This window comes from Penaeus vannamei, chromosome 23, assembly GCF_042767895.1.
Source record: "Penaeus vannamei isolate JL-2024 chromosome 23, ASM4276789v1, whole genome shotgun sequence".
NCBI classification, from domain to species: Eukaryota; Metazoa; Arthropoda; class Malacostraca; order Decapoda; family Penaeidae; genus Penaeus; species Penaeus vannamei.
The window spans coordinates 39,653,687-39,681,186 of record NC_091571.1 but is presented as its reverse complement, the minus strand read 5'-3'; the positions used below and the strand labels follow the sequence as shown (position 1 = coordinate 39,681,186).

The window sequence follows — 27,500 nt, the reverse complement described above, 5'->3', positions numbered from 1 at the left end:
ACAAATAATGATTGGTGATGATGATCATGATGATGGCGACAGCAGTGATATTAATGATGATAAGGATGATAATAATAATGATAATAATAATGAAAATAATGATGATAACGATAATAGCGGAGAGGAAAGAAGAAAATGAGAGAAAGATGAGGGAGAAAGAAAGACGGTGAAAATGGAGAAAAGAAAGAAGTGAAAGGAGGAGAGAAAGGGAGAGGAATAAAAAATAGAAGATAGGCTGAAGGAGAAACAGAAGAGGGACAAGGTAAGAAAGAAGGGGGAGAGGGACAAGGCAAGAAAGAAGAAGGAGAAGAGGGACAAGGGGAGAAGAAATGAAAAGGGAAGCAAGAAGAGAAAAGGGGAGAAGGACAAGCAGAGAGAGAAGGGCAAGAGGGCGAGGGAGAGACCCCTGGCGCCGGCTTCCACGTGCCTTTGACCTCTGCCAGGAGAGCGCCCCCTCCTGCCCTCTCGCCTGGTCGTTGGCTCTCCCGGCCCGCGTGTGTGTGCTTTCCTTCTCTTTTTTGTGCTCCGCGGGGATGGCCCGGAGGCGATGAACCACGCGATGTGACGCCACAGGAGGGATGGGAAGCGATCGGTGGGAGAGAGGGGGCCAGGACGGAGAGGGAGGGAGGGAAGGAGGGATGAGGGAGGGAGGGAGGGATGAGGGAGGGAGGGAGGGATGAGGGAGGGAGGGAGGGATGAGGGAGGTAGGAATGGAGTGACGGGGAGAGGAGATTAAGATTAAGAGAAGATAAAAGAACGAGAGCGAGAGGGAGAGAAAGGACGGGATAGCATGATGAAGAGAGAGCTTAACGACCTCTTACTAAGGTCATCAGCTGCAACCCGATGACCTTAGAAGCTTTTCCTGTGGCCTTAACATCGCTCGTCCTAACCTTCCTTTCTTATCTATTCTGACCATCTTGGAGATGACAGAACCGAACTCTCTTCCTGTTGCATCTGTGGTGTTTCTTATTTGATAAGATCGTACTTGAATCTCACTGTGATGTGTTTCATTCTCGGGAATGTTGCGTCTTCTTCGTTATTCAGTGCATTTCCTTTATTCTTTAGCATGTGTTTCTAGTTCTTTGGAGTTTGTCACATCTTTACTATTTCCTCTTTTCTCGATGTCTTTCCTTCCTCCTTTATTGCGCTGTTTCTCTTCTTTTACGTTCTGAAAAAGCTTGCTAGTTCCCAGTTGCTGTCCGTGTTAGTTATAAGAACGCGTTTCGAGGAAAAAGCAGCTTGAGCGCCACTTAATGTATGGGCTTAGGAAGGAGGGAGAAGCGGCGCTTTTACCTTTGGCTTTGGGTAACTGCACAGGCGTCAGAGCACATCGCGGAGGGCGTGATGCATACTGCAACAGTAGTATGAAAAATATTGGAATAGAGTAAATTATTGCCATTATTGCAGTAATTATCAAAATTATCATTATAATTATGATATTATCATTATTATTGTCATTATCATCATTATTGTCAATAATAAAGGAATTATCATGAAAATCATCATTCATTCATGCTGCAGTGCTGATGGCTTCTTGGTCAGCGCTGGGCACTTGGCGCTGACTTGCGTAAACACATCCTGTGCGAATTTCAGCTGCTCTGGTCGTGGCTCCGGCCTGGCGTCGCAGGTGCACTGCCGACTAGTAGCGGTCGGCTCTTGAACTAAGCAGGAAAGCTTTTTTGTCGTTTTTCTGGTCGTGTGTGAATATACGAACGAGGAACCAGCGAGACCTGCTGTAGCCTGATTTATTTACATGTTTTATTTCATTTATGTATTTAATCTATTTATTTGTAAATTTTTATATTTTTTGTGGAGGTAACTGGATGACGAAAGTATTGATCGGTTTGTTGTTTTTAAGTAAGGGAACGCTATACTAGAAATGAGAAGAAATGCACATATTCCACGGCATTCGAACTGACATGAGTAATGCCTATCGTGAGCAAGGTCCATAACATGCAAGCAGGCACGCCCACTAATGCACAGCGAGTAGCATGGCATCCCCTGCATGGGGTCCACGCCCTCGCTCGCATTGCTGCCTCTGAGCCCCGTTTGGGTCGTTGCCTTGTTGCAGCGCCAATATTCTCTCGACTTTTAGCGAGATCCCGCCACTGACCGCCCCTTCCGTCTCCGCCCACAGAGCCAGGCCAAGTTCGACATCAACAGAGCGCGGGAGGCGTGCGACTGGGTGGAGGGCGTCACGAAGATGCCCCTGGAGTTCCCGACGGCGGAAGGCCTCACCGACCAGCTGGCATTCGGACACGCCCTCAAAGACGGCATCGCCCTCTGCACGTAAGTTGGCTTTTCAGTTCTTGTGCTTTGCTTGCCGGTGGGCGTGAATGGAGTATGCTGGGCGTGTGGATGCGAGGGCGTTGTTATATGCACGACTGCATGTACATCACCTCGTCATCATGCAAACGTCCTGCATCTGGATTAATGGCATCGGGGTCTCCGTCTGCCTCGACTTGGCCCTGCTGCATATGGGCCTCCGCGGGTGATCGTGGGCGGCCGAGGCTCTGGGAACAAGTATATGGCATGATGTAATATAAGGTAATGTGATATACTGTGGTATGATACGATAGGAGAGGATATGATATGATATGATATATGATATGATATGATATGATATGATATGATATGATATGATATGATATGATATGATATGATATGATATGATATGATATGATATGATATGATATGATATGATATGATATGATTGATATGATATGATATGATATGATACAATATGATAAAGAGAGAATGAGAAAAGTAAAGATTATAGATAAGATAAGAAGGAAAGTATAGGGAGTGAGGAAAACGAGAAAGGGAGAAAAGAAATCGAGAGGAGGAGAGAAGAGAGAGAGGGAGAGTCGGGAGAGGAAAGAGAGGGACAGAAAGAAAGTGAGGGAGAGAAGGAGAAAGAGGGAGAGAAGGTGAGAGAGGGAGAGAAAGAAAGAGAGGGAGAGAAGGTGAGAAAGAGAGAGAAGATGGCTGTCACCTTTGAGAACAAAGTGCTGACGGAAGGCGGGCGCTGAGACCCGGGCGGGGCTTCCAAGGGGCGGGGTTTATTTTCAGAAAGAGAGATAGGAGGGATAGGAAGACTGGAAGAGAAATAAGGGAAGCGAGAAAGGAGAATGAAAGAGGAAAGGGAGGCTGACGAAGAATACGGATAAGAAAAAAAAATAGTAGGGAGTCTCAGAAAGAATGGAGAAGCAAGGTCAGAAGAAATGAAAAGGAGAGGGGGAGGAAAGGGAAGGAAAATCATGTAGAAGTAGAAAGAGGGATGAGAGAGGAAAGGAAGTATGCAGAAAGAATGAAATCCTGTGCTGATGAAAAACATTTCCAAGACGAAAAAGGCAGGAATTAATAAAGGTAACAGGGTCAAAATCATTTACACGAAACTGCGAAACGAATTATGTTAGCCTTCAGGAACTAGAAATTATTATTCTGGCATTTGATTGCTTGTAAAATTGTGTCCCTGGCATATGTCATGCGAGAGGTTGCATGACAAAGGAAGTCGAAATTTGACATACCAGCATAGTCTGCTCTGACTGTGCTTTAGGACTCGACCCGAACTGATATTTATTTTGTTGAGAGAAGCACTGTGGCTTCTTTCACACGGATTTGCAGTGATATACATATTCACGCCCACACGCGCGCCCGCCCCCCCCCCCCACACACACGCACACACACACGTGTCAATAAAATCCGTGACATATCGTAATCTCCCTGACTGGGAAACGGAAATCCATTGCGAAATGAGGCAAACGTAAATGAGAAAAATATCAATGAAGCAGCACGGAATGAAGACACAAACACACACGACCTCCACGCGCTGATTGGAACAGCCACCCTCCCCCCTCCCCCCTCCCCCCGATTTCTTTAAATACCCCCCATCACCCCGATAGCTTTAAATACCACCCCCCCTCCTCCCCCAGAACCTTTAACTCCCCCCCCCCCCCCTCGATTCCCCGCATCCTCTCGACGGATCGTGTCATGTGCCTCACGACTCCGACCGGTGAGCCGTGACAGCGTCGAACCAAGTCGTTCCTCTTTGTATTTCATTTAGTCGTTCTCTTTTAGTCATTACTTATAATCGTACTTGTTTGTCGTTCCTCTTATTCGCTCTTTTTGGTCGTTTCTGTAAGCCGTTCCTTTTTTCAGCTGCTCAGAATATAGATAAAGTCATAATGATTACGTGTTTGGAGCGAATATAGATTAAGAAAAACAAACAGACTCACGAGTCTTTGTTTTGCGTCTGAAATTGCCGAAAGGAGACGAGCAGAGGGAAGGCGAGCGAGCAGCTGACGTGCAGGACACTTTTTCCGCGCGAATTCCAGAGCGGGTTCTCGTCCTGCCGGGGGCGACGTGACAAGCAGAGGACGGCACGGAATTCGGAGGCAGATGTCTACTGCGACGCCGAAAGTACAAAGAAAATGCGTGGACTGCGGGGAAATTGCGGTGAATTCATTGCCGGTTGACGAGAAAGGGAAAACTCCATTTGATATAAAGTCTGGGAGGGATCGATGGCCTTCGTGCCTGAAGATCAAACGCACAAATGTTAAAGGTGTCGTTAGTCTTCGGAACAAAAACTCAGTCGCGATAAATCAATTATCTATAATAAAGAGAAGACAAGGGATAATGATGATAGAAGCGAAGGAAATAGCTGCATGATTAAGATAATAAGAACCTAATTATCGTGGCGCGCTGGTGGATAAATCAAGCAGTGATGGGATGTTATTAAACCATTCATCTCGTGTGCTGTGATACTGCATGTGATATCCGCCCGTGCAAGAAGCTCGGCGTGCAACTCGAGAGACGCAACACATGGCGGCGAGGCTTCCTGCGGCCGAGGATGTCAGATCCAAGCGTCCTGGGGTTGGTAGCCTTGCTATTACGGGCAACTTGCATCGATGTGTTGCAGGCAAAGGGGCGTGCGAATGACGACCCTTCCCAACGCCCGCGGGGCTGGCGGAGGCGTCTACTCGCCCGTCGGAATCGCCCGTCGGGAGGGACGGCGGCGAGGGCGAGCTTTTTGCCTGCCAAGGGGCTCGGGGCGGCGCTGCCTGGCTGGCCCTCGGGCTGCGGATCTGGCTGCCTGTCTGTCTCCTTCTGCTTTTGTATGGCTGTGTGTCTGTCTCCTTGTCTGTGTGTGTGTCTGTGTGGATGTGTGTGTGTGTGTGTGTGTGTGTGTGTGTGTGTGTGTGTGTGTGTGTGTGTGTGTGTGTGTGTGTGTGTGTGTGTGTGTGTGTGTGTGTGTGTCTGTGTGTGCGTGCGCGCGTGTGTGTACACGCGTGACTGTGTCTGTCTGACACACATACAAAACACGACGCCTTGCTCCTTCACGCCCACCAACAAGAAGTCCCGCGTGACGGCATAACGCTGGCGGACCGCCTGGCGGGGACTCAGCTGCCGGCGGACAAATGGCTTTCGTTCGTACTCGAAGCGTAGACTGCTAAGGAGAGTTGGGGGAATAAGCATGGGAATGAAGATAAAGCCAGTTAGAAATAAAGAATTAAAGAAAGGAAGAGAAAGAGATAAAGAAAGGAAGAGAAAGAGAAATGGAAGGATGAAATAGTAATACAAATAAAAAAAGTATCCCCTGATTTGGCAAGGCCGGGATGTTTCATGGCCGAATCCCCAGAGCAGCTCCTCCTCCAGAAGGACCTTTCGCCAATCCCGCATTTCCCGCGAAGCCTCCGGACCTGCAGCGCGCGCGGGGGCCGGAGGCGCGCGTGCACACCAGAGGCCCGTGCTTTCCCGTCCTCGGCGACCCTCGCCTTGCGTGAGCGTTGGCAGGCCGAGCACGGGCCGGACCCCAGACCTCGTCCTCCCGCATTCCGGCACGCAACTGCCCCAAGACCAAGTTCATTCCTCTACGCCGACGCCAGAGGGGTTGGGGCTGATTCAGAGGAGGTCGGATGCCTAGAAGTAGGCTTCGGCGGCGAATGAAATGCATTTTGAGGTTTTGCTTTGATTGTTTTATCGGATGAAAAGTAGGCCTGGCAGGCAGAATTTTGAAATAGAATCGGTGAAAAAAGTCAAGGTCTTGTCCCCTCGGCCGGCCATGACGTCACCATCTGGGTTACCAGGTATCTCGCGGCGTCTGGTTTCGCAAGAAAAAACATACGCATTTTATGGCGTTCGGAGTCGACGCGTTCTCGGAAAGCGATTGTTTATATTTTTTCTGTGAATCTGCGGTTTCTCCATTTTGGTTTATTCCATAGCGCGGCGCCCTTTAAAGAAATAGCGCTGGGTTGAACAATGGCTGATTGTACAGTGAACAAAAACGGGGTTTTGTTTATACCAGTTTTATGCGGCCATTTCCACGTGAACAAAGGCCCACCGCGCGCGGCCAAGTAATTCTCCAGGAAACCGATAATTTTCTCAGCCTTGAATTCCTGTGTTCCGTGTGCGAAGGCAATTAGATTACGCCTTTCCGCGTCGCGTGCCGCGGCGGCGGCGGCGGCGCTGCCGGTCGCCGGGTTGCCTCGCGAGATGGCGGCTCGTCCTTGGTCGAGGCGACTTGGGTTCTGCTTTTCCTACTTGTCATGTACACAAACGTGCGCGCACGCACGCACATAGACACAAGGGATATTTTCATTGTGATCTCGTCCTTTTCTCAAGGAACCCGAGCGTGGCGGTTGCCATATGCCAGAGGCGGTGCCATGGGCGGTGACCTCCGCCGAAAGGGAGTGAGAGTGAGCGAGAGAGAGTGAGAGTTAGAGTAAGTGAAAGTGTAAGTGAGAATTAGGGTTAGTGAGAGAAGGAGGAGAGTAGAGTAGAATAGAAGAGAATAGAGGCGAGAAGAGAGCGAAGGATGAGAGCGAGGAAAGCGACGACCGCGCCCGGCGCCGACCGAACCCTGCGAGCGACGCCCGCCGCCCGCCGGAGCTGCGAGGGGGCGCGGAGGCGAGACAGAGGGCACCATTGTTGTCCTGCGTGGCCCGTATGGCCTCGAGTGAGAGCTCTGAAGGGGTGCGTGGGAGATATCACAGCTCAGGTCGTCCCGGCCGTGGAGCCGCCCTTGTTACGCTTATTGTTTCTTGGCGGCGCACCCGCGGGCGTGGGGGAGGAGGGTGAACATGTCCGTGACAGGGAGAGGCTGAGTGGCCAGACCCTGTGGCTCCTCAGGGCGGGCAAGGCAAGGCGGGGTCAGACCCTGTGGCTCCTCAGGGCGGGCAAGGCAAGGCGGGGTCAGACCCTGTGGCTCCTCAGGGCGGGCAAGGCAAGGCGGGGTCAGACCCTGTGGCTCCTCAGGGCGGGCAAGGCAAGGCGGGGTCAGACCCTGTGGCTCCTTAGGGCGGGCAAGGCAAGGCGGGGTCAGACCCTGTGGCTCCTCAGGGCGGGCAAGGGAAGGCGGGGTCAGACCCTGTGGCTCCTCAGGGCGGGCAAGGCAAGGCGGGGTCAGACCCTGTGGCTCCTTAGGGCGGGCAAGGCAAGGCGGGGTCAGACCCTGTGGTTCCTCAGGGTGGGTATGGCAGCTAGTCCTCCACTGTCATGCACTGGCACCAGGGCCTCAAAATGTAGGCTGCTGTTATCAACACTTTCTGAAGCTTTCCTCAAACGCGTCGCCGCGAAGCGTGCCTCTGACGCCGGCCCTGTTGCGCAAGGCGATTCGAAATGTTTACGTCCAGATGCGTCATGGGAATCGCACTCGGCCTCGTGATGTGTCCCGAGAAGTCCTAAATAGATCCTTTAAATCTGAGGATGTTGCGTGCTTACTACCAAGAACACTCGAGGGCCATTTCGCGTGGCCGTAAGTACACAGGATGGCCGACGCATCGCTGGCCTTGTTTCACATCCGTTATTGCGCCGACCCGAAAACGCTTCGTTTGTTTGCTTTTTGGAAAGGGAAGTTTCGCAAGTGGTTTCTGTAGACAAGATTGTCTTTGTTTGGGTCCAATTACGCACGTAGAGCGCGTAGGCTTTGGGACATTCAGGGAAGTGTGTGTGTGTGTGACAGTCAGGCACGCGTACACACACACACATTTACACATTACAAAACTGTCTTCTGTTTGCCTGTGGGTTGGGGAACGGGCGCCCGCGTGTGAAAGCCTTGATTGCCTAAAATCAGGCCCAACGATAATCAGTGTAGGTCGGATTTGTTCTTTCAAAGTTACAGCCTTGTCACGTCTAGCAGTTGAGTGCCTTGCCGGAGCTCCCTCACGCGCATGCGCTTGTGCCCACACCCTTGCACACGTGATGAGAACATTTTATTATTTGCTTTAAGATGGAAAGGACAATTCATAAATCACTTGGCGTTTGTTCACACTCATGATAAAAGAAGCTATGGGAAAAAGAACTAATGTTTGTCTCCTTTCGCAGGTTGTTGAACTGCCTCCAGCCAGGCGCAGTCAAGCGAATCAACACTATGAAAGCGCCGTTCAAACAGGTGAGACGGAAAGGGAGAGGAAGGGAGAGGGAGAAGGGAAAGGGAGAAGGGAGAGGAAAGAAGAGTGAAAAGGGGTGGAAGGGAGAGGGAAAGGGAAGGAGAAAGAGGAAGAGGAAAAGAGAGAAAAAGGGTGAGGTAAAGGAACGGGAAATGGAGATGAAAAGGGAGAGGGGAAGGGAGGGAGAAAAGGGGAGAAGAAAGAAAGGGAAAGGCAGGGAGAAAAGAAGGAAAGGGAGAGGGATAGGGTGAAGGAAAGAGGAGGAAGGAGGAATGGAGGGGGGAGGGAGGGAGAAAGGGAGAAGGAAAGAGAGAGGGAACGGGAGTGAGAAAGGGGGGGGGGGAGAGGGAAAGGGGTATAGAAAGAGGGAGAGAATAGAAAGATAGATCGAACGGGAAATAAGGGAGAAATAAATGCAGACGGAAAGAGGGATGGAGAGAGAGAAAGAAAGGGGTAGAGAAAGGGGAATAGAAAGGGAGGGATAGAAAGGAAGTAAGAGCAAAGGAAGGAGAGAAAGAGAGAAAGGGAGAGAGAGAGAAAGAGAAAGAGAGATAAAGGGAGAGAGAGAGAAAAGGAGAGAGAGAGAGAAAATCAGAGAGAGAAAAAAAATGAGAGAGAAAGAAAAGGGGAGAGTGAGAGAAAATGAGAGAGAAAAAAATGAGAGAGAGAGAAAAGGTGAGAGAGAGAGTGAGAGAAAAGGTGAGACAGAGAGAAAAAAAGGTGTGTGAGAGAGAGAGAGAAAAAAAAAAGGTGTGTGTGAGAGAGAGAGAGAGAGAGAGAGAGAGAGAGGGAGAGAGGGAGAGAGAGAGAGAAAGAAGGAAAGAAAGAAAGAAAGAAAGAAAGAAAGAAAGAAAAGGTGAGAGAGAGAGAGAGAGAGAAAAGGTGAGAGAGAGCGAGAGAGAGAAAAGAAGAGGGAGCGAGAGAGAGAAAAGGTGAGAGAGCGAGAGAGAGAGAAAAGGAAAGAGAGTGAGAGAGAGAAAAGGTGAGAGAGTGAGAGAGAGAAAAGGTGAGAGAGTGAGAGAGAGAAAAGGTGAGAGAGTGAGAGAGAGAAAAGGTGAGAGAGTGAGAGAGAGAAAAGGTGAGAGAGTGAGAGAGAGAAAAGGTAAGAGAGTGAGAGAGAAAAGGTGAGAGAGTGAGAGAGAAAAGGTGAGAGAGTGAGAGAGAGAAAAGGTGAGAGAGTGAGAGAGAGAAAAGGTGAGAGAGTTAGAGAGAAAAAAGGTAAGAGAGTGAGAGAGAGAAAAGGTGAGAGAGTGAGAGAGAGAAAAGGTGAGAGAGTGAGAGAGAGAAAAGATGAGAGAGTGAGAGAGAGAAAAGGTGAGAGAGTGAGAGAGAGAAAAGTTGAGAGAGTGAGAGAGAGAAAAGGTGAGAGTGAGAGAGAGAAAAGGTGAGAGAGTGAGAGAGAGAAAAGGTGAGAGAGTGAGAGAGAGAAAAGGTGAGAGAGTGAGAGAGAGAAAAGGTGGGAGAGTGAGAGAGAGAAAAGGTGAGAGAGTGAGAGAGGGAAAAGGTAAGAGAGTGAGAGAGAAAAGGTGAGAGAGTGAGAGAGAAAAGGTGAGAGAGTGAGAGAGAGAAAAGGTGAGAGAGTGAGAGAGAGAAAAGGTGAGAGAGTGAGAGAGAAAAAAGGTAAGAGAGTGAGAGATAGAAAAGGTAAGAGAGTGAGAGAGAGAAAAGGTGAGAGAGTGAGAGAGAGAAAAGGTGAGAGAGTGAGAGAGAGAAAAGGTGAGAGTGAGAGAGAGAAAAGGTGAGAGAGTGAGAGAGAGAAAAGGTGAGAGTGAGAGAGAGAAAAGGTGAGAGTGAGAGAGAGAAAAGGTGAGAGAGTGAGAGAGAGAAAAGGTGAGAGAGTGAGAGAGAGAAAAGGTGAGAGAGTGAGAGAGAGAAAGGGTGAGAGAGTGAGAGAGAGAGAAAGGGTGAGAGAGTGAGAGAGAGAAGGAGAGAGAGAGAGAGAGAGGAGGAGAGAGAGAGTGAGAAGGAGAGAGAGAGAGAGAAGGAGAGAGAGAGAGAGAGAGAAGGAGAGAGAGAGAGAGAGAAGGAGAGAGAAAGAGAAATAGAAAGAGAGAGAACGAGAGAGAGAGAGAGAGAAGGAGAGAGAGAGAAAAAAGAAAGAGAAAGAGGAGAGAGAGATAGAAGGAGAGAGAAAGAGAGAAGGAGAGAGAGAGAGAGAGAGAAGGAGAATTTTGTTTTCAGCTTTGGGAGGAGGAGAGGATGATGGGGTAGGAGAGGGAGAGGGAAGGAAGGGGGAGGGGTAAGGGGAGGGGGAGGATGAGAAGGTGGGGGAGGGAGGGAGGAGGAGGGATGAGGGATGAGAAAGAGGAAGAGGACGAAGGAAAGAGAGAAAATGAAAGTGAGAGCGAGAGAGTAAACTGGGGGACACAGAGACTGGCAGACTTCGGCTCTCCGACCCAGAGAGACATCAACCATAGAGGTAAACACACATGCACACCGCGCATTGCACATACACAGACAGACAGACAAACGGATGCAGCCTTACACCCAGACAGACGAAGCAACAGCACAAGAGGTGTAGACACAGCCTAGTCCTCCCTCTCTTCCCCGTCAGCCACTCGCCCTCAGCCTGGGTGTCAGCTGTTGCCACGTGGAGGGTGGAGTCAGCCAGGACCTGTCAGGACCTCTGCTCGAGTCGGGCGCGATGTGTTATTCTGCGGTGCGGGGGCTGGGCGCCTGTCAGCGCGTGGGGCAGGGGGAGGGGGTGGGAGAATAGGAGGGGGAGGGGGAGGGAGAATGGGAGGGGGAGGGGGAGGGGGGAGAGGGAGGGGGAGTGGGAATGGAGGGGAGTGGAGGGATGGGGTGAGGTAAAGGTAGGAATGTATGGGTTGGGTAGGGTACGGTTGGGTAAGATAGGGTAGGGTACAGTAGGGTAGGGTAGGGTTGGGTTGGGTTGGGTTGGGTAGGGTAGGGTTGGGTTGGGTTGGGTTGAGTAGGGGAAGGGAGGGGAGTGGAGGGAGGAGGGAGGGAGGGAATGGTAAGGTAATAGAGGGTAGAGTAGGGGAGCGGAGGGAGGGGAATGGGGACGAAGGGGGGGGGGGGTGACGGATAAGGCCCAACACGTTTAATGGGACGGACATGATCGTTTTTTTTTACTTCCTTTTATGATTTTTACGCCCCTTGACCTAAACTGAGTGAGTATATATATATATATATATATATATATATATATATATATATAGATAGATAGATAGATAGATAGATAGATAGATAGATATGTGTGTGTGTGTGTGTGTGTGTGTGTGTGTGTGTGTGTGTGTGTGTGTGTGTGTGTGTGTGTGTGTGTGTGTGTGTGTGTGTGTGTGTGTGTGTGTGTGTGTGTGCGTGCGTGTGTGTATAAGTATGAGTAAGTGTGTTTGTATGTGTGTGCATTTATATATGTATGTGTATACGTGTGCATAAGCGCGTGTGTCTATGGAAGACTGAAAATGTCCCTCGACCCGCTGGAAGTGGCGTCCGAGCCTCCACCATCCGGCCGGGAATATTCCCTCCTTCGGGAGAGTATTCAGCGCGCGCCCACGTGCCGATCCCGCCCATGCGCCCGCACCTGGGAGTGGCGGGAGACTTCCGGTGCGACTGGGACTGGATCTCCTTTGTTCCTTGGCCTTTCTCTTCCACTTTCCCCTCTTCGCTGATTGCTGCTCTCATGCGTGTCCTGCTGTCTTGTATTTTGCTGCTATTCGTTTGTACGATCTCGTCTCTCATCGAGATCTGCCAAATGCTGTGAAGGCATTGATGCCCATTCATTCCTTTTTCTACGTTCTCCTACTTTCTCCTTTCCCCTTTAACCCTGCTCTTCTTCGTCTTCATTATCATCATCTTCTCCTTCCTCCTCCTCCTCATTTTCCTCTTCCTCCTCCTCCTCCTCATTTTCTTCTTCCTCCTCCTCCTCCTTCTTCATCTCCCTCCTATCCTCCTCCTCATTTTCTTCCTGCTACTCATTTTCCTCTTCCTCCTCTCCTCCTCCTCCTTCTTCATCTTCCTCCCCCCCCCTTTCCCTTTGCCCCCCCTTCCCCTCCTCAGCCTAACCCAGATCTAGCCCTTAAGATGACGGCGGTGTTCTTAAGGACGCCGCCGCGCACTCGGGAGGATCTGCGTCCAAAAAAGGCAAACTATGGTTACTTCCACTTCACGAGACACGCCCCCTTCTGCTGCTCTCGCTTCCTGCTTTTCTTCTCTGTTTAGGAGACAGAAAGCAAGGGGGAGGTGTTGATAGATAGACTAGGTGCAGAGTGAAGGCTGATGGTGACGGAAAGTAGATAATGATAAAAGTATAGATAATGATATAAACTAGATAATGATAAAAGTAAAGCTGTGAAAAAGTAGATAATGATAAAAGCAGACAATGACGTGCACTAGATAATGATAAGAATAGATAATCATAACCAACAGATAGTGGTTAAAAGAGAATGAAGAAAAAAACTCTAGTAAGAATAAAGCAAATCTCGGACAAAAGAGTGTGAGAATCGCAGTTGTAGCTTCGTGATAAAAAAGGAAGGACATTAAAATTCATGGCCATAAACACGAGATTTTTTACGATTTCACTTTGCAAGTGAAATGACTCTTTGTATATTTATCAAATCGTCTCGTTTCTCAAGACATTATTCTTCGTACCAGTGATGACAGCGATGATGAGAACATGATAATGGCATGATAATGATGGCGATAGTAATGAGGATAAGATTATAATGATAGAAGTGCTGCTGATGGTGATAATAGCAATAATAATGATATATAGATACAATAATGATATACGATAATAATAATGATATATAAATACAATAATGATATACGGTAATAATAATGATAATAATTATGGTTGACATAATGATGATATATGATAATAGTAATTATGTTGATAGTGAATATATTAATAATGGCAGTTATGATAACAATAAGAATAACGATATGATATCGGTAAGGAAAATGAAAATGAAGACTATAATAATGGCGATGATAGTTATAGTGAAAATCATAGAGTGCAAAAATAACAATAATGATACTAACGACGATGGCTTTGCTAATAGTAATAGCCCTGTTAGCAATAATGATAATGGTTGTTACTAAGGGTGCTGATGACGATAATGTGAATGATAATGGTAGGGACAATGACAATGATAGTGACAAAGATAAAAATTGGATAGTAGAGAGAACCTAAATATTGAGCGCAGGCAACAAGTGATAACCACAGCAGGGATATTTCCGTTTTGAACCAGTAGGTCACCGTCGCAAATGGAACAAAAGGAGGACGCTAAGTAGGCCAAACAGCTGCTTATCGTAAAAGGAAATTAACAGCCGCTCTTGAAGGGATCCTGCTCCGTTTTCTTTACACATTTAAAAGGCTTGATGATAAAGGATATGGATCAGTCCTAATTCTGTTGTTTTCTCTTGGCGTTCCAGAGGGAGAACTTGGAGATGTTCCTGAAGGGGTGCGAGAGCTACGGCCTCAAGAGCCAGGACCTCTTCCAGGTGAACGACCTCTACGAGAACAAGAACCTCTACATGGTGAGTAACAGAGGCCTTGTCACGGGGGGGGTGGGGGGGGCAGAGGGCGGGGTGAAGCCGGTTCGATGTATGGGAGGGAGGCTGTCACACCTTCGGTCTTTCGGAAAACTACTTTTTTTGTTGTTGTTTATGGTTGGTCGTGTGGTTAGATGAATCGTTATCAGTGGACTTTTTTATATAAAACGTCTGGTGCATATATATATATATATATATATATATATATATATATATATATATATATATATATACATACACATACATACATATATACATTTTTTTCCAACTTTTATCTCAAGTGTGATATCGTTTTTTTTTTTTTTTTCTCTTTTCATCCGGAATATTCTAGACGATTCTTGGTATGTGTCGGTTACGCCCCTTTTGTCTCTCGCGGGCGTGAGGACTCGACCCTCGCGCCCCAGACGCAAAAGGACAAGAGGCTCTTAGAAACCTCCTCGCTCCCGCCTGTGTGCGATGCTTGCACCGGATGTTGGGCGGGACGTCAGCGGTTCGTCAGACGATCGACTCGCTCTCTCTGCTTCTCCGTCCTGCTCGGCTCCTTCCGCCATCGCCGTCTGCTCATTCCTTCTATCTGTGGAATCTTGCGCCTCCTTCGGTCTCCCGAGATTTAGTTTGTCGCAGTTTCCCCTCTTTTTAGGATTTTTTAGTCTCCCCTTTCCCTAGTTTGGAAGGCGACTTTCATCTCGGAACGTCGGCTCTTCTCCTGCAGTTTAGTCTAAAAAAATAATGAAATAAAAGACAAAGCAAAATGAATGAGAATATCGAAAAATAGAAGAAATAGAAGGAAAAAACCATATTAGCCTCTCGTGCCGAGCATCCTCCGATCCTTCCTCCGCCGCCGTGTCGCCGAGGGGGAGCCTTCCCGGGACGACGCCCTCGGCCTCTGCCTCGCTCGCCGACGGAACCGACGAGGCCAATTTATAGGCGATACGATTGCGTCATTGCTATTTTTAGAAGGAGCGCGAGGCGGCCTCACGGCGGGACAGATCAGCTGATTGAGAGCGACGCGGCTTCTCGATTTCTGTGCTTCTTTGCGCGCTTTGTTTCTTCGTTTGCTCATTGTTGTTTTCGCTGTTGTTACCGTTATTGCTATTGATGCTGTTGTTATTGATTTTGGTGGTATTGTTATTATTGGTAATTATCATTATCATTATTATTATCATTATTATTATCATTGTCATTATCATTATTATTATCATTATCATTATCATTATTATTGTTATTATTGCTATTATTACTGTTGTAGTTGTAGTTGTCATCATTACTATTTTTACTTTTATATTGTTATGATTACTGTTATTTGTTTTTTAAGTGGTAATGTTATGAACAGCACTAGCCTCATCAACATATTCACAACCATTGTTATTATTCTTACTCTACGACTTCAACTCACAAGCGCAAGCCCATTGTTTACGAAGCCTCGAATCCAAAGCCCTGGAAACCACAAGCGGGCGCGGGAGGGGGATCCGATTCCAGACTCGGAGGCGCCAAATCGGTTTAGAAGCGCCAGTCACCGCGCGACAGTCATAAGCGCCAGAACCTTTCCCGCGTTTATGAATCCCCTTTTGGGTGACAGAAATCCGATCTTAGTGGTGTTTATACTTCTCCAGAATGCATTTAAAGGAATTCGAATGTGTTGTTGGTTTATGATGTCTTCTGTTTACTTACTTTTGTTTTTTGGGGAGAAGGATGCTGATGAAAATAAAAGTTTATGGCTATGATTATATGATGATGATGTGATGTTAGATTAGTGGTGATGTCAGTGATAATAGTAATGATGATGATGGCAATGATACTGTCATAATTTTTAGATACGTTTAATTGTTTAATTATTATTATTATTATTATTGTTGTTGTAGTAATAATTGTAATACTAAAACGGTAAAAATCATAATAGTAACAATTCATAATAATAATGATAATGATAATATTAATGATAATAATAATAATGATAATGATAATGATAATGATAATGATAATAATAATAATAATAATAATAATAATAATAATAATAATAATAATAATAATAATAATAATAATAATAATAATAATAATAATAATAATGATAATGATAGTAATTATAGTAATAATGATAGTAATAATGATAAAAATAATAGTAATAGTGATAATAATGATAATAGTAATAATGATAATAATAATGATAATAATAATAATAATAATTATTATAATAATGATAATAGTAATGATGATAATTCTTCTCATTGTCATCATTAATAAGTATCCCCAAAGAAAGGACCCCCCCCCCGGTCCGCCTGACCCCCTTCCGCGCCGCGTGGGCCGAGAGAACCCGAGAAAAGTGTGGCCGTAAAAGGCTCACTGACTCACTCTTACGCGTCTCGTTGTTAGGCTGGGCTTCGGCGGGGACTTTTTTTCTTCTGGCGCGGTTGTTGCTTCTTGGCTGTGAAGGGGTTGTGGGCCAGTGGGGGGACGGGGGGGGAGGGGGGGGGGGGGGCGGACGGGACACTGCTCGCTTTTTTGGTTATTTTTTGTGAGGATCCCGATCTTTGCGTTATTTATGCGTTATTTTTTTTATTATACTTGGGCGTTTGTTTACTTGTAGTACTTTTGGATTTTGTCATTGCTCTACTGATGTATTTTTTTCATTAATTGTATATTTATTGATGGATCATTTTTTGTCATTCATTTGCCCTATCCTCGTTGTAGTTATTTACCAATCTGTCCATTTAGCATCTTGTTCATTTACACATACCTTTAAAGGATATATATTTGAATATTAAAATGGCACCGAAGGCAAGGCACCTCAAGGCAAGAGCCAGGTCCTCCGAGGCGCGTTGGAGGCGCAGCCGCACAGGCCGAGGAGTAGGAGTAGGAGTAGGAGTAGGAGTAGGAGTAGGAGTAGGAGTAGGAGTAGGAGTAGGAGTAGGAGTAGGAGGAGTAGGAGTAGGAGTAGGAGTAGGAGTAGGAGGCGCTGCTCAGCCGATCATTTGGAAGAAAAGTCTGCACAAGAAGCTGTATCCGGTTTGCGGCTCGTTGGCTCGGCCTCAATAGAGACTTCGTGGTGGGGGATTCGGAGCAAAGAGAAGCTTCGGAGTGAAAGATGACAGGGGAAGGAAAGGAGAGGATGGGTTAGATAAGAGAGAGAAGAGGAGGAAGAGAAAGAGAAATGAGAGGAATGGCAAAAAAGAAAAAAGGAGCGATGAATTTCAGGGGTTTATTTACTTTTTTCTGGTTACACGTATAGATGCATGTGTGTGTGTGCTTTTTTGTGTGTGTTTTTCTGTGTTTATGTATGTATGTGCATGTGTAAATGTACGTGCATGTGCGTTTGTGTTTCAACTACACAGTTCCTCTTTCTACATTTCTATCTGTGCGCCAGATAGAACGCGTGCACGCCTCAGTCTCTCCGTCTGCCTCCCCTTCGCACGCCGTCCAGCGCCTCGCCTCCCGTTCGAGGATCGCCAACCTGGCATTCCATTCCCTCGTGACGTCAGAGATTGCCCCGCAGACAAGACCCTTTTTCTCTTCGACATTTTTTCCTTCTGCTCCTCTCTCAGACGCTCGCCTCCGTCAGCTGCGTTTCCCGCCTTGCAGCACGGCACGCGACGCACCTCCGAGAAGCTGCTTGACCCAGAGCCGCGCCCGCGAGGTCATAGATACGTTGAGAAGGATGCACATATTCGGAAGAACGTCCGTTCGGCTTTCTCTGGCCGCCCACCGTGGCCGAGGCTTTATGGCCAGGTGGGCCGGCGCGGCATCTAGGGGGTGGGAGGGGAAGGGGGTGAGGGGAGTGATCGAGGGAAGGGGAGGGGGAGGAGGAGAGATAAGAGGAGGGTAGAAAGAGGGATGGGGAGGGGAAGGGGTAGGCATAGGAGCATGGGTAGGTGTAGGGTAAGCGGTAGGGGCGGGGTAGGAATAGGGGCAGCCGAAGGGGTAGGATAAGGGTGTCTGTGAGGTATGGGCGAGGCAAAAGGGGAGACGAGGGGAAGGGAGGGGGACCCGGAGGCGCAGACGGTGGAGTTGGAGGTAGAGGAGTGGGGTAAGAGGAAACTGAGGCAGAAAGCTGTGGCATATAGGAGCCATCCACATACAGACGAGAGTCAGGTGTCCCAATTTACTAAGCTTGCCCATGGTCCTTCCCGTCGCTCGTCGCGCTGAGTACGCTTGGCGAACAAGGTGCCCGTGCGTCCTGAAAAGGGCAGGAACCGCGTAGAAAGGTACCTCAGGCTTTTGCATTCATTGAAATTTTATCTTCCTCTGCTGGACGAACTTCATGAGTTTGTTGCATTCCTTGTCACTTTCGCCGGGCCATTGCAGCTCCACAAACACCCCCGGGAGGATGAAATGCTTCGGAGACCTCATGAGAAACATTCACAGAAATAAATGTATTTTTTCAGTGGGACCCAACCACTCACGCGCGGGAGTTCGGACTATCAGGTTACTCACTACACACGCTCGCGGGCACACACACACACACACACACACACACACACACACACACACACACACACACACACACACACACACACACACACACACACACACACACACACACACACACACACACATACACACACACGCTTATTCGTTTTGTAAATGATTAAATGTTACACGTAAAAGCCGACGTCTTTGCCACTCTTTAACATGACAACGACTGCAAAGATGATCGTCGAGGCTCCCACCACGAAGGAAGCAGCGAGGTGCAGGACAGTCGCTTATTTGGTCAGCGAGACCGATCGCCCTCCAATGGGAGTCGCCCTTGTGATAATCCTGCGTTCTGATTGGCTAAATAAGGCAGGTGTCTCGCATGTAGTTACGAGTGCCCGTGTTCAGCCTTAATTGGGGAAAGGTGCTGCTGTCTTTTATTATGTCATTCTTGTTGTTATATCATTCTAAGTGGCTTGTTAGAGGTGGTTGTTTGGATATATTCTTAATCATTGTCTCTTTAAAATTCTAATTACAGGGACGTGATTGTCAGCAACGAAAGGAATTCGAAAGTGAAAGTGTAAAGACAATGGCAGGAATAGAATGCATTATTATATTTAGTAATCCGTTTATTAACGCAAGTGTTCCCAGTGATATTCGAGGGATGCAAGACTGGCAGGTTCAGCGCTTGACCACAGAATCTTTACAATAATCCGCGGAATGCATCGCCTTATGCGTTAGGGTGCCCGTGAGTGAAGTCAACTACAAACTCGCATAATACTCGAGGCAGCCATGTGTCAGCCTGCAATGGCATCTTGGCTGACATGACTCGTTGTCAGCCGAGCAAGAGAGGCGAATCGGTCGGTGTCAGGTTGCACCTCATCACTTAGACTGGTTACGCTGTGCTGACGTTCTCTTTTTCTTCCTTAATCTAGCTGACAGATCGTGGCGTCTCGGCCCAAGCGACTGACACTTGTGTAGAATTATGACGGCAGAGAGAAGGCTTCTGACGTCGGCGCTCTTGAGGGCGAAGGTACAGGTGGGGGGAGGGGGCGGGGGAGGGGGCAGGGGCGATGGCAGGCTGTGGCACCGTGATGAAGGTGCTCATGATAATGGCTTGGATTACGAGGATTTAGAGGCTGATCCGCAAACCTACAAGTGATATTTACAGTGGATTGTAGGATGATAATAAAGACTTTGATGCTCACAATGATAACACCAAAAGCAACAAGGATCGAAGTAGCCAAAAACACCCTTGACTTCGTCTCCAGAATCCCTCCGTCGCCAAGGCAAGCGGAGACGAGAACCAACAGCATTAGTAAACTGCAAGCGTAAGAAAAATCATGCAAATTCTAGACCCCGAGTGAAATGAGATAGCGGCTGGCGACGGCGGGCGGGATCGGCGTTCGGGGAAGCTGTCATTACGCTGCGAACGGGGTTTTTTCCACATAGTAATCGCTGGGTGTTCGTCGCGGTGTTTTTTTTTTCTTTTTTTCTTCTCTTTTTGCGTTTGTTTGAGATGAGTTTCAGGTGAGATGCGGGAGTTGTTGAAGGGAGGTGAAGGGAGTTGAAGGGAGGTGAAGGGAGGTCATTTGGACGATGATCGATTCATCAATCTTTATATTTGGTTGTCTCAGGCGAACGGTTGACGTCGTTTGTAAAAGACCGTAAATGGGCCGTTTGGGTGAGGTTGTTATCATGGTTGCTTTTGTATTGTTTTTATTTTTGTCTTTTTCTGTCGTTATTCTTTTCATTATCATTGTTGTTGTAGTTATTATTATTATTATTATTATTATTATTATTATTATTATTATTATTATTATTATTATTATTATTGCTATAACGACTGCTACTACTATTATTATTATTATTGCTACTACTCTACTACTGCTGCTGCTACTACTACTACTACTACTACTACTACTACTACTACTACTATTATTATTATTATTATTATTATTATTATTATTATTATTATGATCAATAGTATTTTTTATTTCTTTATTATTGTTATTATAATTATTGTGATATATTAAAGATGATAATGACCGGAAAAGGGAATATATATATATATATATATATATATATATATATATATATATATATATCTGTGTGTGTGTGCACGCACGCACGCACGCACGCACGCACGCACGCACGCACGCACGCACGCACGCACGCACGCACGCACGCACGCACGCACGCACGCACGCACGCACACACACACACACACACACACACACACACACACACACACACACACACACACACACACACACACACACGCGCGCGCGCGCACAGGAGGAGGGGGGGATGAGTCCCCATCCCCGGCGTGACCCAAAGCCGCCTGTCCATCGCTAACGAATGAGGAGAATGAGGAGGGGGAGGAGGAGGAGGAGAAGAAGAAGAAGAAGAGGAAGAAGAAAAAGAAGAAGAAGAATAAGAAGAAAAAGAAGAAGAAAAAGAAGAAGAAGAAAATAATAATAGTAATATTAATAATAAATCAAGAAGAAGAAGAGTGGCAGTGAAATGGGGTACAAAATGAGACAAGTAAAACAAAGCAGAGGAAAAGAGAGAAAAAAAAGAACACAAAGAGAGCCAAATGAATGAGCCAAAGAACAAGACAGTAAGGTTTGAAGGGAGGGGGAGGGGAGGGAGGGGAGGAGAGAAGAGCGGAGATAGAGGGGAGGAGAGAGGAGGGGAGGAGACAGAGAGGGGAGGAGAGAGGAGGGAAGGACAGAGAGGGGAGGAGAGAAGGGCAGGAGCGGGGCACAGGGATCGCGTGCACGAAAGGGAGCAGCCGTGGACGTTCACAAAGCCAGACTTTTACGTTCATTAAGGCGAGTCTGAGTGGGAGTTCTTGGCGGCCGCGGGGGAGGAATTTGACTTTCATTAGGACAGAAATGGAAGGCGGGGCAAGGGGGAGGGGGGGAGGGGAGGGGCTGGGGAGCAGGGAGAAGGTCGACATTAACATGAAGACTGCGTTAGAAGAGGGGGGGATGGAAGAGGGAGGGAGAGAGAAGGAGGAGAGAGAAAGTTGTTGATTTTGCTGACTAGGGTCGAGAAAATGAGGTAAGTAATGCAGAAGGAATGAAGAGAATGCGATTTCCACGAGATGATTTCGATGGTGAAGCTGCTGTGGACAGTTGGCAATAGCGAGGGGAACAGCATCAGCAAATTCAGTGTAGATAACAATCAGCCTAAGAAACTAAAAAGGAGAGCGAGGGACGGGCCGGCACTCGAGGGTGGAGAGCGAGCGCAGCCGAGTCCCTCGTCACGTGCGCACTCGTGCCCAAATATGGACTTTTGCTCCCGTGGATGCAAGGTCGTGTGGTGTTGTAACCTGGATTTTTGAATACGTTTTAGACGAGATTTCAATGAATCATACGACCCGCGCCCCACAAGGCAGCGTGCCTCCATCGCCGCCGCTGCGGCTGGCGTCAAAGGACGAAGTATGGAGGCCGTTCCTCGTGCTGGACGTCGCCCTCTTGAGAGTGGCACTCAGGGCGCGCGCATTACTCACGCTCCTCGCCCTCCGGAGTCTGGCCGTGGTCTGAGGTGGCAACCCCTGGCGTGACCCCGCGAACCGAGGGTGAACGCCCAGGGGCATCTCGGGTTTCTCACTATCCTGCGCCGATCACCTTAGCTCGGGTTGGCTCCTTCCTCTCTCCGACGGCTGACGCTGGCACTGTGGGTAAGGAGTCCCAGGAGGACCTTTGGAAACCATCGTGCGCAGTGCCAGGGCGGCGAGCTGCTATCCTACATATCTCCTTTCAGTTACTTGGCGGACTCGAGTCTGGGAAATCGGAGAGTGACGCCGCAGAAGGAAGCTCGAGATAAGACCCTCGCCTCCGCTGCCTGAACTGTCGGGTATTTCTTCATTTCGGCGAGAGAAAAGGGAGAAGAGGAAGGGGAGGGAGAGGGAGAAGAGGGAGTGGGAATGGGAGAGATGGAGGTGGAGGGGGAGGGAGGGGGGGAAGTCGAGGGCGAGGGGGAGAGGAAGAGGGAGAGGGAGAGAGTGAAAAGGAAATAGATAGGGAGATGGAGAGGGAGTGAAGCAGAGGGAATGAATTAAAGTAAGCCACCAAACCTGTTCGTTTATTTTCGCGACGTTAACAGGACGACGGTTTCACGGCGTCCCCCGCAGGCTACCCGAGGCAGGCCAGCGCAGCATAGAACAGCACAGCAATTTAGCTCTGATGAACCTTTTAAATGGCGGTCACACGATACTGGCTGAACGGAGCGACAAAAAAGGCATTCCCTCGGGATCAGGTTCTCGACACGATCTCGGGCTCCCGTCTCCCCGAGCGGGTCGCCGGCGGGAGGAGGTGGAGGGCGCGAGCGGGCGGGCGCTTGGCTCTGCGTCAGGCGTGTCTCTCTGTTTGTCGGTCTGTCGGTCTGCGTGTCTCAGTCTCTGTCTGTCTCAGGTCGTGCGGTCTGGATCTCGTCTCTGTCCGACTCGATATGTATGTGTGTGTGTGTGTGTGTGTGTGTGTGTGTGTGTGTGTGTGTGTGTGTGTGTGTGTGTGTGTGTGTGTGTGTGTGTGTGTGTGTGTGTGCGCGCGCGCGCGTGCGTGCGTGTGTATGTTTGTGACTATGTATACGTACATATATATGTACATATACATATTACTCATGTATATATATATATATATATATATATATATATATATATATATATATATATATATATATATATATATATATATATATATATATATTTACGGGAACACACACGTGCCTGCCTACTGGAATGTGACAAGTGGAGCCGGTGTTTGGGTAATTATGAAGCTTAATGGCTTTAATACACGGCAGTGAGGGTGACGATGACGTGTATTCTTCATCCTGTGCTCGTGTTACCCCATTATGCATATGCTCCGCCGTTATGATTATACCTCGTTTAATACGGAGGCAGATGTTCCTGCTGTTGTTTAACGCGGAATTCAGGCGACCATCAGGGCCATGATAGAGGCGCAGAACTCCAGCACGTCGGGCGGCCTCGAGGCTTCAGGTTGGACACAGCGCAGACACGCCGCCCGCCCCGCCGACTCCTGCCGTCACGCAAGACACACTCCAGTCTCCCTCAGATAACATCCAACCTTACCTTTAGAAGGCTCTTCCCTGGTCTCCCCCCCCCCTACGTCCCAATCCGACTGGGCAAGCATCAGTGCATATTTCCCTTCGGTGCCAGACCCTTGTTTGTCCACGTTGCCAAGGGTGAGGCCCACGCGTCGTGGCGAGGGGCCGCAGCGCTCCAGGTCTGCGTCTGCCTGCATGAGTGTGTATTTTGATATAAAGGAATATTGGGTCGTAAACGCTTCCGCACCGAGACTGGACTCAGCAGCGCACATCAGGAAGTGGCGTCCTGACTGACGGACGCGGTTGGCGGCCTACGTGGTCCTCGGTCGCCGCTGTTCGCAGGGCTTCCCTTGTTCAGGTAGAAGCTGCGCCTTTAACGGCAACCAGAATCCCAGACCCTCTCCAAAGGAACGTTGACACGGCTGTTAAATCGCTTTCTTTTTCGTGAGTTGAACCTCCTGTAACTCACTCGTGAGGAAGAGTTCAAGCGAGGAGAGAAAAAAAGGCGGGTTCATCGCCCGGGGTCTTTGAGAGGTGACCACCGGGGCGTGAGTGTCCACCGGGGACGCTCGTCAGGCCGGCGCAGAGGACTGAGCTGACCCGCGAGTGAATTTAATTTCATTTCACTTTACTTGCTCCCCTCAGGTCAGCGATCTTGGTCGTGTGAACTGAGTAGTGTTGACTGAATTAAAACTGGGACCGCGATTGTTTATTTTCATGTGAATTGGGAGTTGCTGTAAAAGGACGACTGTAAACATACATTGTGTTAGGTAAACTAACACGCCAGAAATATGCGAATTATCTTGGGAAAAATGAAGAGAGCAAACGTATGACAAACAGCAGAGGGAAAGTCATGACATTGGTGACGTCGCTTGACAGAAGATGGAGTTTACAGAAGATTGCTTCTGTATAAACGCCTCGGGCTTCCTCGTCATCCCGGGAGAGGCGAGCGCGAGGCCCTTCGAGGACTGCCTCCGGACCGCTCGGCGGTTTGGGGCGAACCAGCGAAGCGGTTCATGACTGGCTCGAGCCTCTCACGAACCAGGAAAAATCCGAAAAGCTTTGTTTTCGTTCGCTTTAGTTGTATTTTTGTCAAGAACATTTACGGTAGATTTATAGGATGCCGTTTAAGGCTTATGGATCCTCTATTACCTTTCCTAATGTCGTCGTTAAATGAACTTGGACTAAGCATCTCATAACCTACATACATGTTTTATGGTCTTTCTCTGAGAAGTGTTTGAAGTAAAACTGCCCTTAATTATTGCGTGAATCTTGTTTCTTGCCTCACTCGTCTTGGCAGGTCGACTCGCAAACACAGCGAAGGACACAAACACAGATTCGGACAAAATAACGAATAGCCTGACAGAGCAAATGACGGCGGGAATGTACGCGTGAATGGGGGACACTTTAGACAGCACATCAAACGGCAGTGGAAACAGACGAGGGAGTGAGTGAGAGTTTTATCCAGCACGAAGCTCTTGGCCCACACTGAGTGACCTCGCGGGAGTAGAGAGATGACTCATGCTGCTACTCCGCGCCGGATGCGAGAGTCTGCTCGGGGCCTTCGAGGGGGACCACCCGCGGCCAGGTGTTGGGGGGGGGGGGGTGGCACGAATCCCGCCTTCGTTGCAGTTGTTGTAGGATTGGAAGGAACAAGGGGTTGCAGATTGTATATATTTTTGTGTGTGTGTGTCTGTCTATCTTTCTATATGTCTTTCTGCCCCCCCCCCCCCTCTCTCTCTCTCTCAATATATATATATATATATATATATATATATATATATATATATGTATGTATATATATATGGTATATATATGTATATATACACATATATACATATATATACATATATATGTATCTATCTATATATCTATCTATATATTCATACAGACATATATATATATATATATATATATATATATATATATATATATATATATATATATGTATGTATATATACATCTATCTATCTATCTATCTATCTATATATGTAAATATGCATTTGTATGTATATGTCTATGAGTCTACCTGTCTGCCTACTTGCTATTTATGTAACTTCCTACATACTTACCTAGCTTTCTAAATCTGTGTCTGTGTGCGCGAGCGCGTGCGTGCGTGGGTGCGTGCACGCAGGGTTCCTTCGCGAGCAGCGTCTGGGCGCCTCTGCGCGCCGCCGAAGCCTCCGTCCGGCGCAGCGAGAGGCGGACCTGGTTTATCCTCCTCCGGAGCGAAGTGAATGATGGAGAGTAAAAAGCGGGCGTAGGGAGAGGCCGCGGCGAGGCTGTGAGTCACCGCGCCGTCCCTTGACCGAGTGCCTGTGCGCGGCCAAGCGTGATGGTGATAGTGGTGAGGCGGTGGTGATGGTGGTGATGCCCTTGCGCGCTCGCCGCCCCGTTCGGAGGAGGATAGGTGAAAGGGGCCGCGGAAGCGGAGGAGGACGTCTATGGGGGACGCGGAGGACTTCGGTCGGCGATGGTCGTGTCCCCTCTCCTTGCGGGCGACGAAGAAACCGAGAAATCATTTAACAATAGTAGTAGCTGTAGCTAGGTCGAGGGGAATGACAAGGAGGAATGACAAGAGGGGTTTGGCGTCGGGAAATGGGGGGGTGAGTGCCACTGGAAGGCGATGCGGGATCGTGTGATGTGGGTACAAGAAAGGGGATGGGGTGGGATTGGCTGCTGCTGCGACGATAGGAAAGGAGGTGATATGTTATGACAGCAAATGATATAATGATGATTGCAGGAAGTGTGGTGATGGTTCTGACAGGGAATGAGGTGGTGGTGATGACAGGGGGTGTGGTGATGGTGATAAAAGATAATGCGATAGCGATGACAAGAAATGTGTTGATCATGAAAAATGTGAAACAGACCGTACGAAAGGATTCACACGAGAGGGATCGCGAGTGATGACAACACCACCATCGGCGCTGCCTTTGCCGATCACACGAAATGAGCGCCGTAGTGATGTCTCGAATCTCGCGAGGGTGGAAAGGCGGCGGCGATGGTGAGAGGAAACTGGCGAAGCGGCAGACCTCGGCGCTGGCCGGCGGGACCTTCCCTCGAGTGGCCATAAAAGCAGACGCAACCTCCTTCTCCTTATATGCTTGCTATAACGCCTCCTTCGATGAAACTAGCTTCTTGCATCAAACGTCAGGGGGGGGGGGTTGCAAAGGCTGTTTCTCTCCATTTCTCCGTTTCTCGCGAGTTCTCCTCATGTTCCTTTGCTTTGTCTGTCTTATCTTACTCCTCTCTCTTCTATATCCTACACGTACTCCTCCTTTTCTCCTTTTTGTTCTTCTTTTCCCTTTACTCGGTCCCTCCTCCTCCTCCCCCCCTCCTGATCCCTCACCTGCCCCCCCACTCCGTCTCAAGTGCGACGCCTTGTCATGTCATGAATATGAACGCGTCCTCTTGACACAGAATATTATGCCGACTGCACCGAGCCGCTCCCCTGCGCTGGCGCGGCTGGGGCTTCGCCGGTGGGCCTCCTTGCCCTCGAGCCGCTAGGAGGAGCAGAGCCGTGACTCTTGCGAGGCTGCGACTTCGTGTCGTGCTGCGGGACGTCTCGAAGTCGGAAAGGGTTGGAATGAAACTGTGTCTACAACTTCGCAGTGGGGAAATTTCAAGGGGAGTTTGGCGTGATTAAAAAACACGTTTTATCTCATTAGCATAGATGTGTATAATTCATGGATACTTTTCCCAAGACTTTAGCTTGAAAGGAAAAAAAGTATTATCGCTTGACAGAGTCCCAAGTATTCAATGCAACTTGCTTAATGAAGCCTTTTTGCGATCGACGAGACCTTGCCAGAATTCCTTGAAGCGTGGTTCTTGTTCAACACACTCGTGCACATTTCTCATAGAGTCCTTTTGAGGTTGCAGAATTCCCACTAACGATAGAAAAAGTGGCGTGACGGAGGAAGAATATTAAGAATATTATTATCTTCACAGCCCTGTCGTCCAGAAGCTCAAATTCTCAATCGCGTTTGACTGAGAAAACGTCTTACTAAAAGCAAAGTCGCCTTGTTGGTCTGAATCTTAATACTACTTTTTAGTGGCAGGCTAATTACTAAACCCTTTAAACGTTTATTGTAAGAAATTGGACGCACT

General features: G+C 48.2%; 1 protein-coding gene across 3 annotated transcripts in view; it reads left to right on the top strand.

The window, feature by feature from the left end:
• The window catches only part of LOC113804388 (myophilin), a 76,087-nt gene that overhangs the window by 27,099 nt on the left and 21,488 nt on the right, over positions 1-27,500 (top strand). For all 3 annotated transcript variants that reach the window (XM_027355250.2, XM_027355253.2, XM_027355252.2), the window contains exons 2-4: positions 2,138-2,289; positions 8,326-8,392; positions 13,791-13,895. In XM_027355250.2, coding sequence (XP_027211051.1) covers positions 2,138-2,289; positions 8,326-8,392; positions 13,791-13,895 — 324 coding nt within the window. The remainder of the gene's footprint in view (positions 1-2,137; positions 2,290-8,325; positions 8,393-13,790; positions 13,896-27,500) is intronic.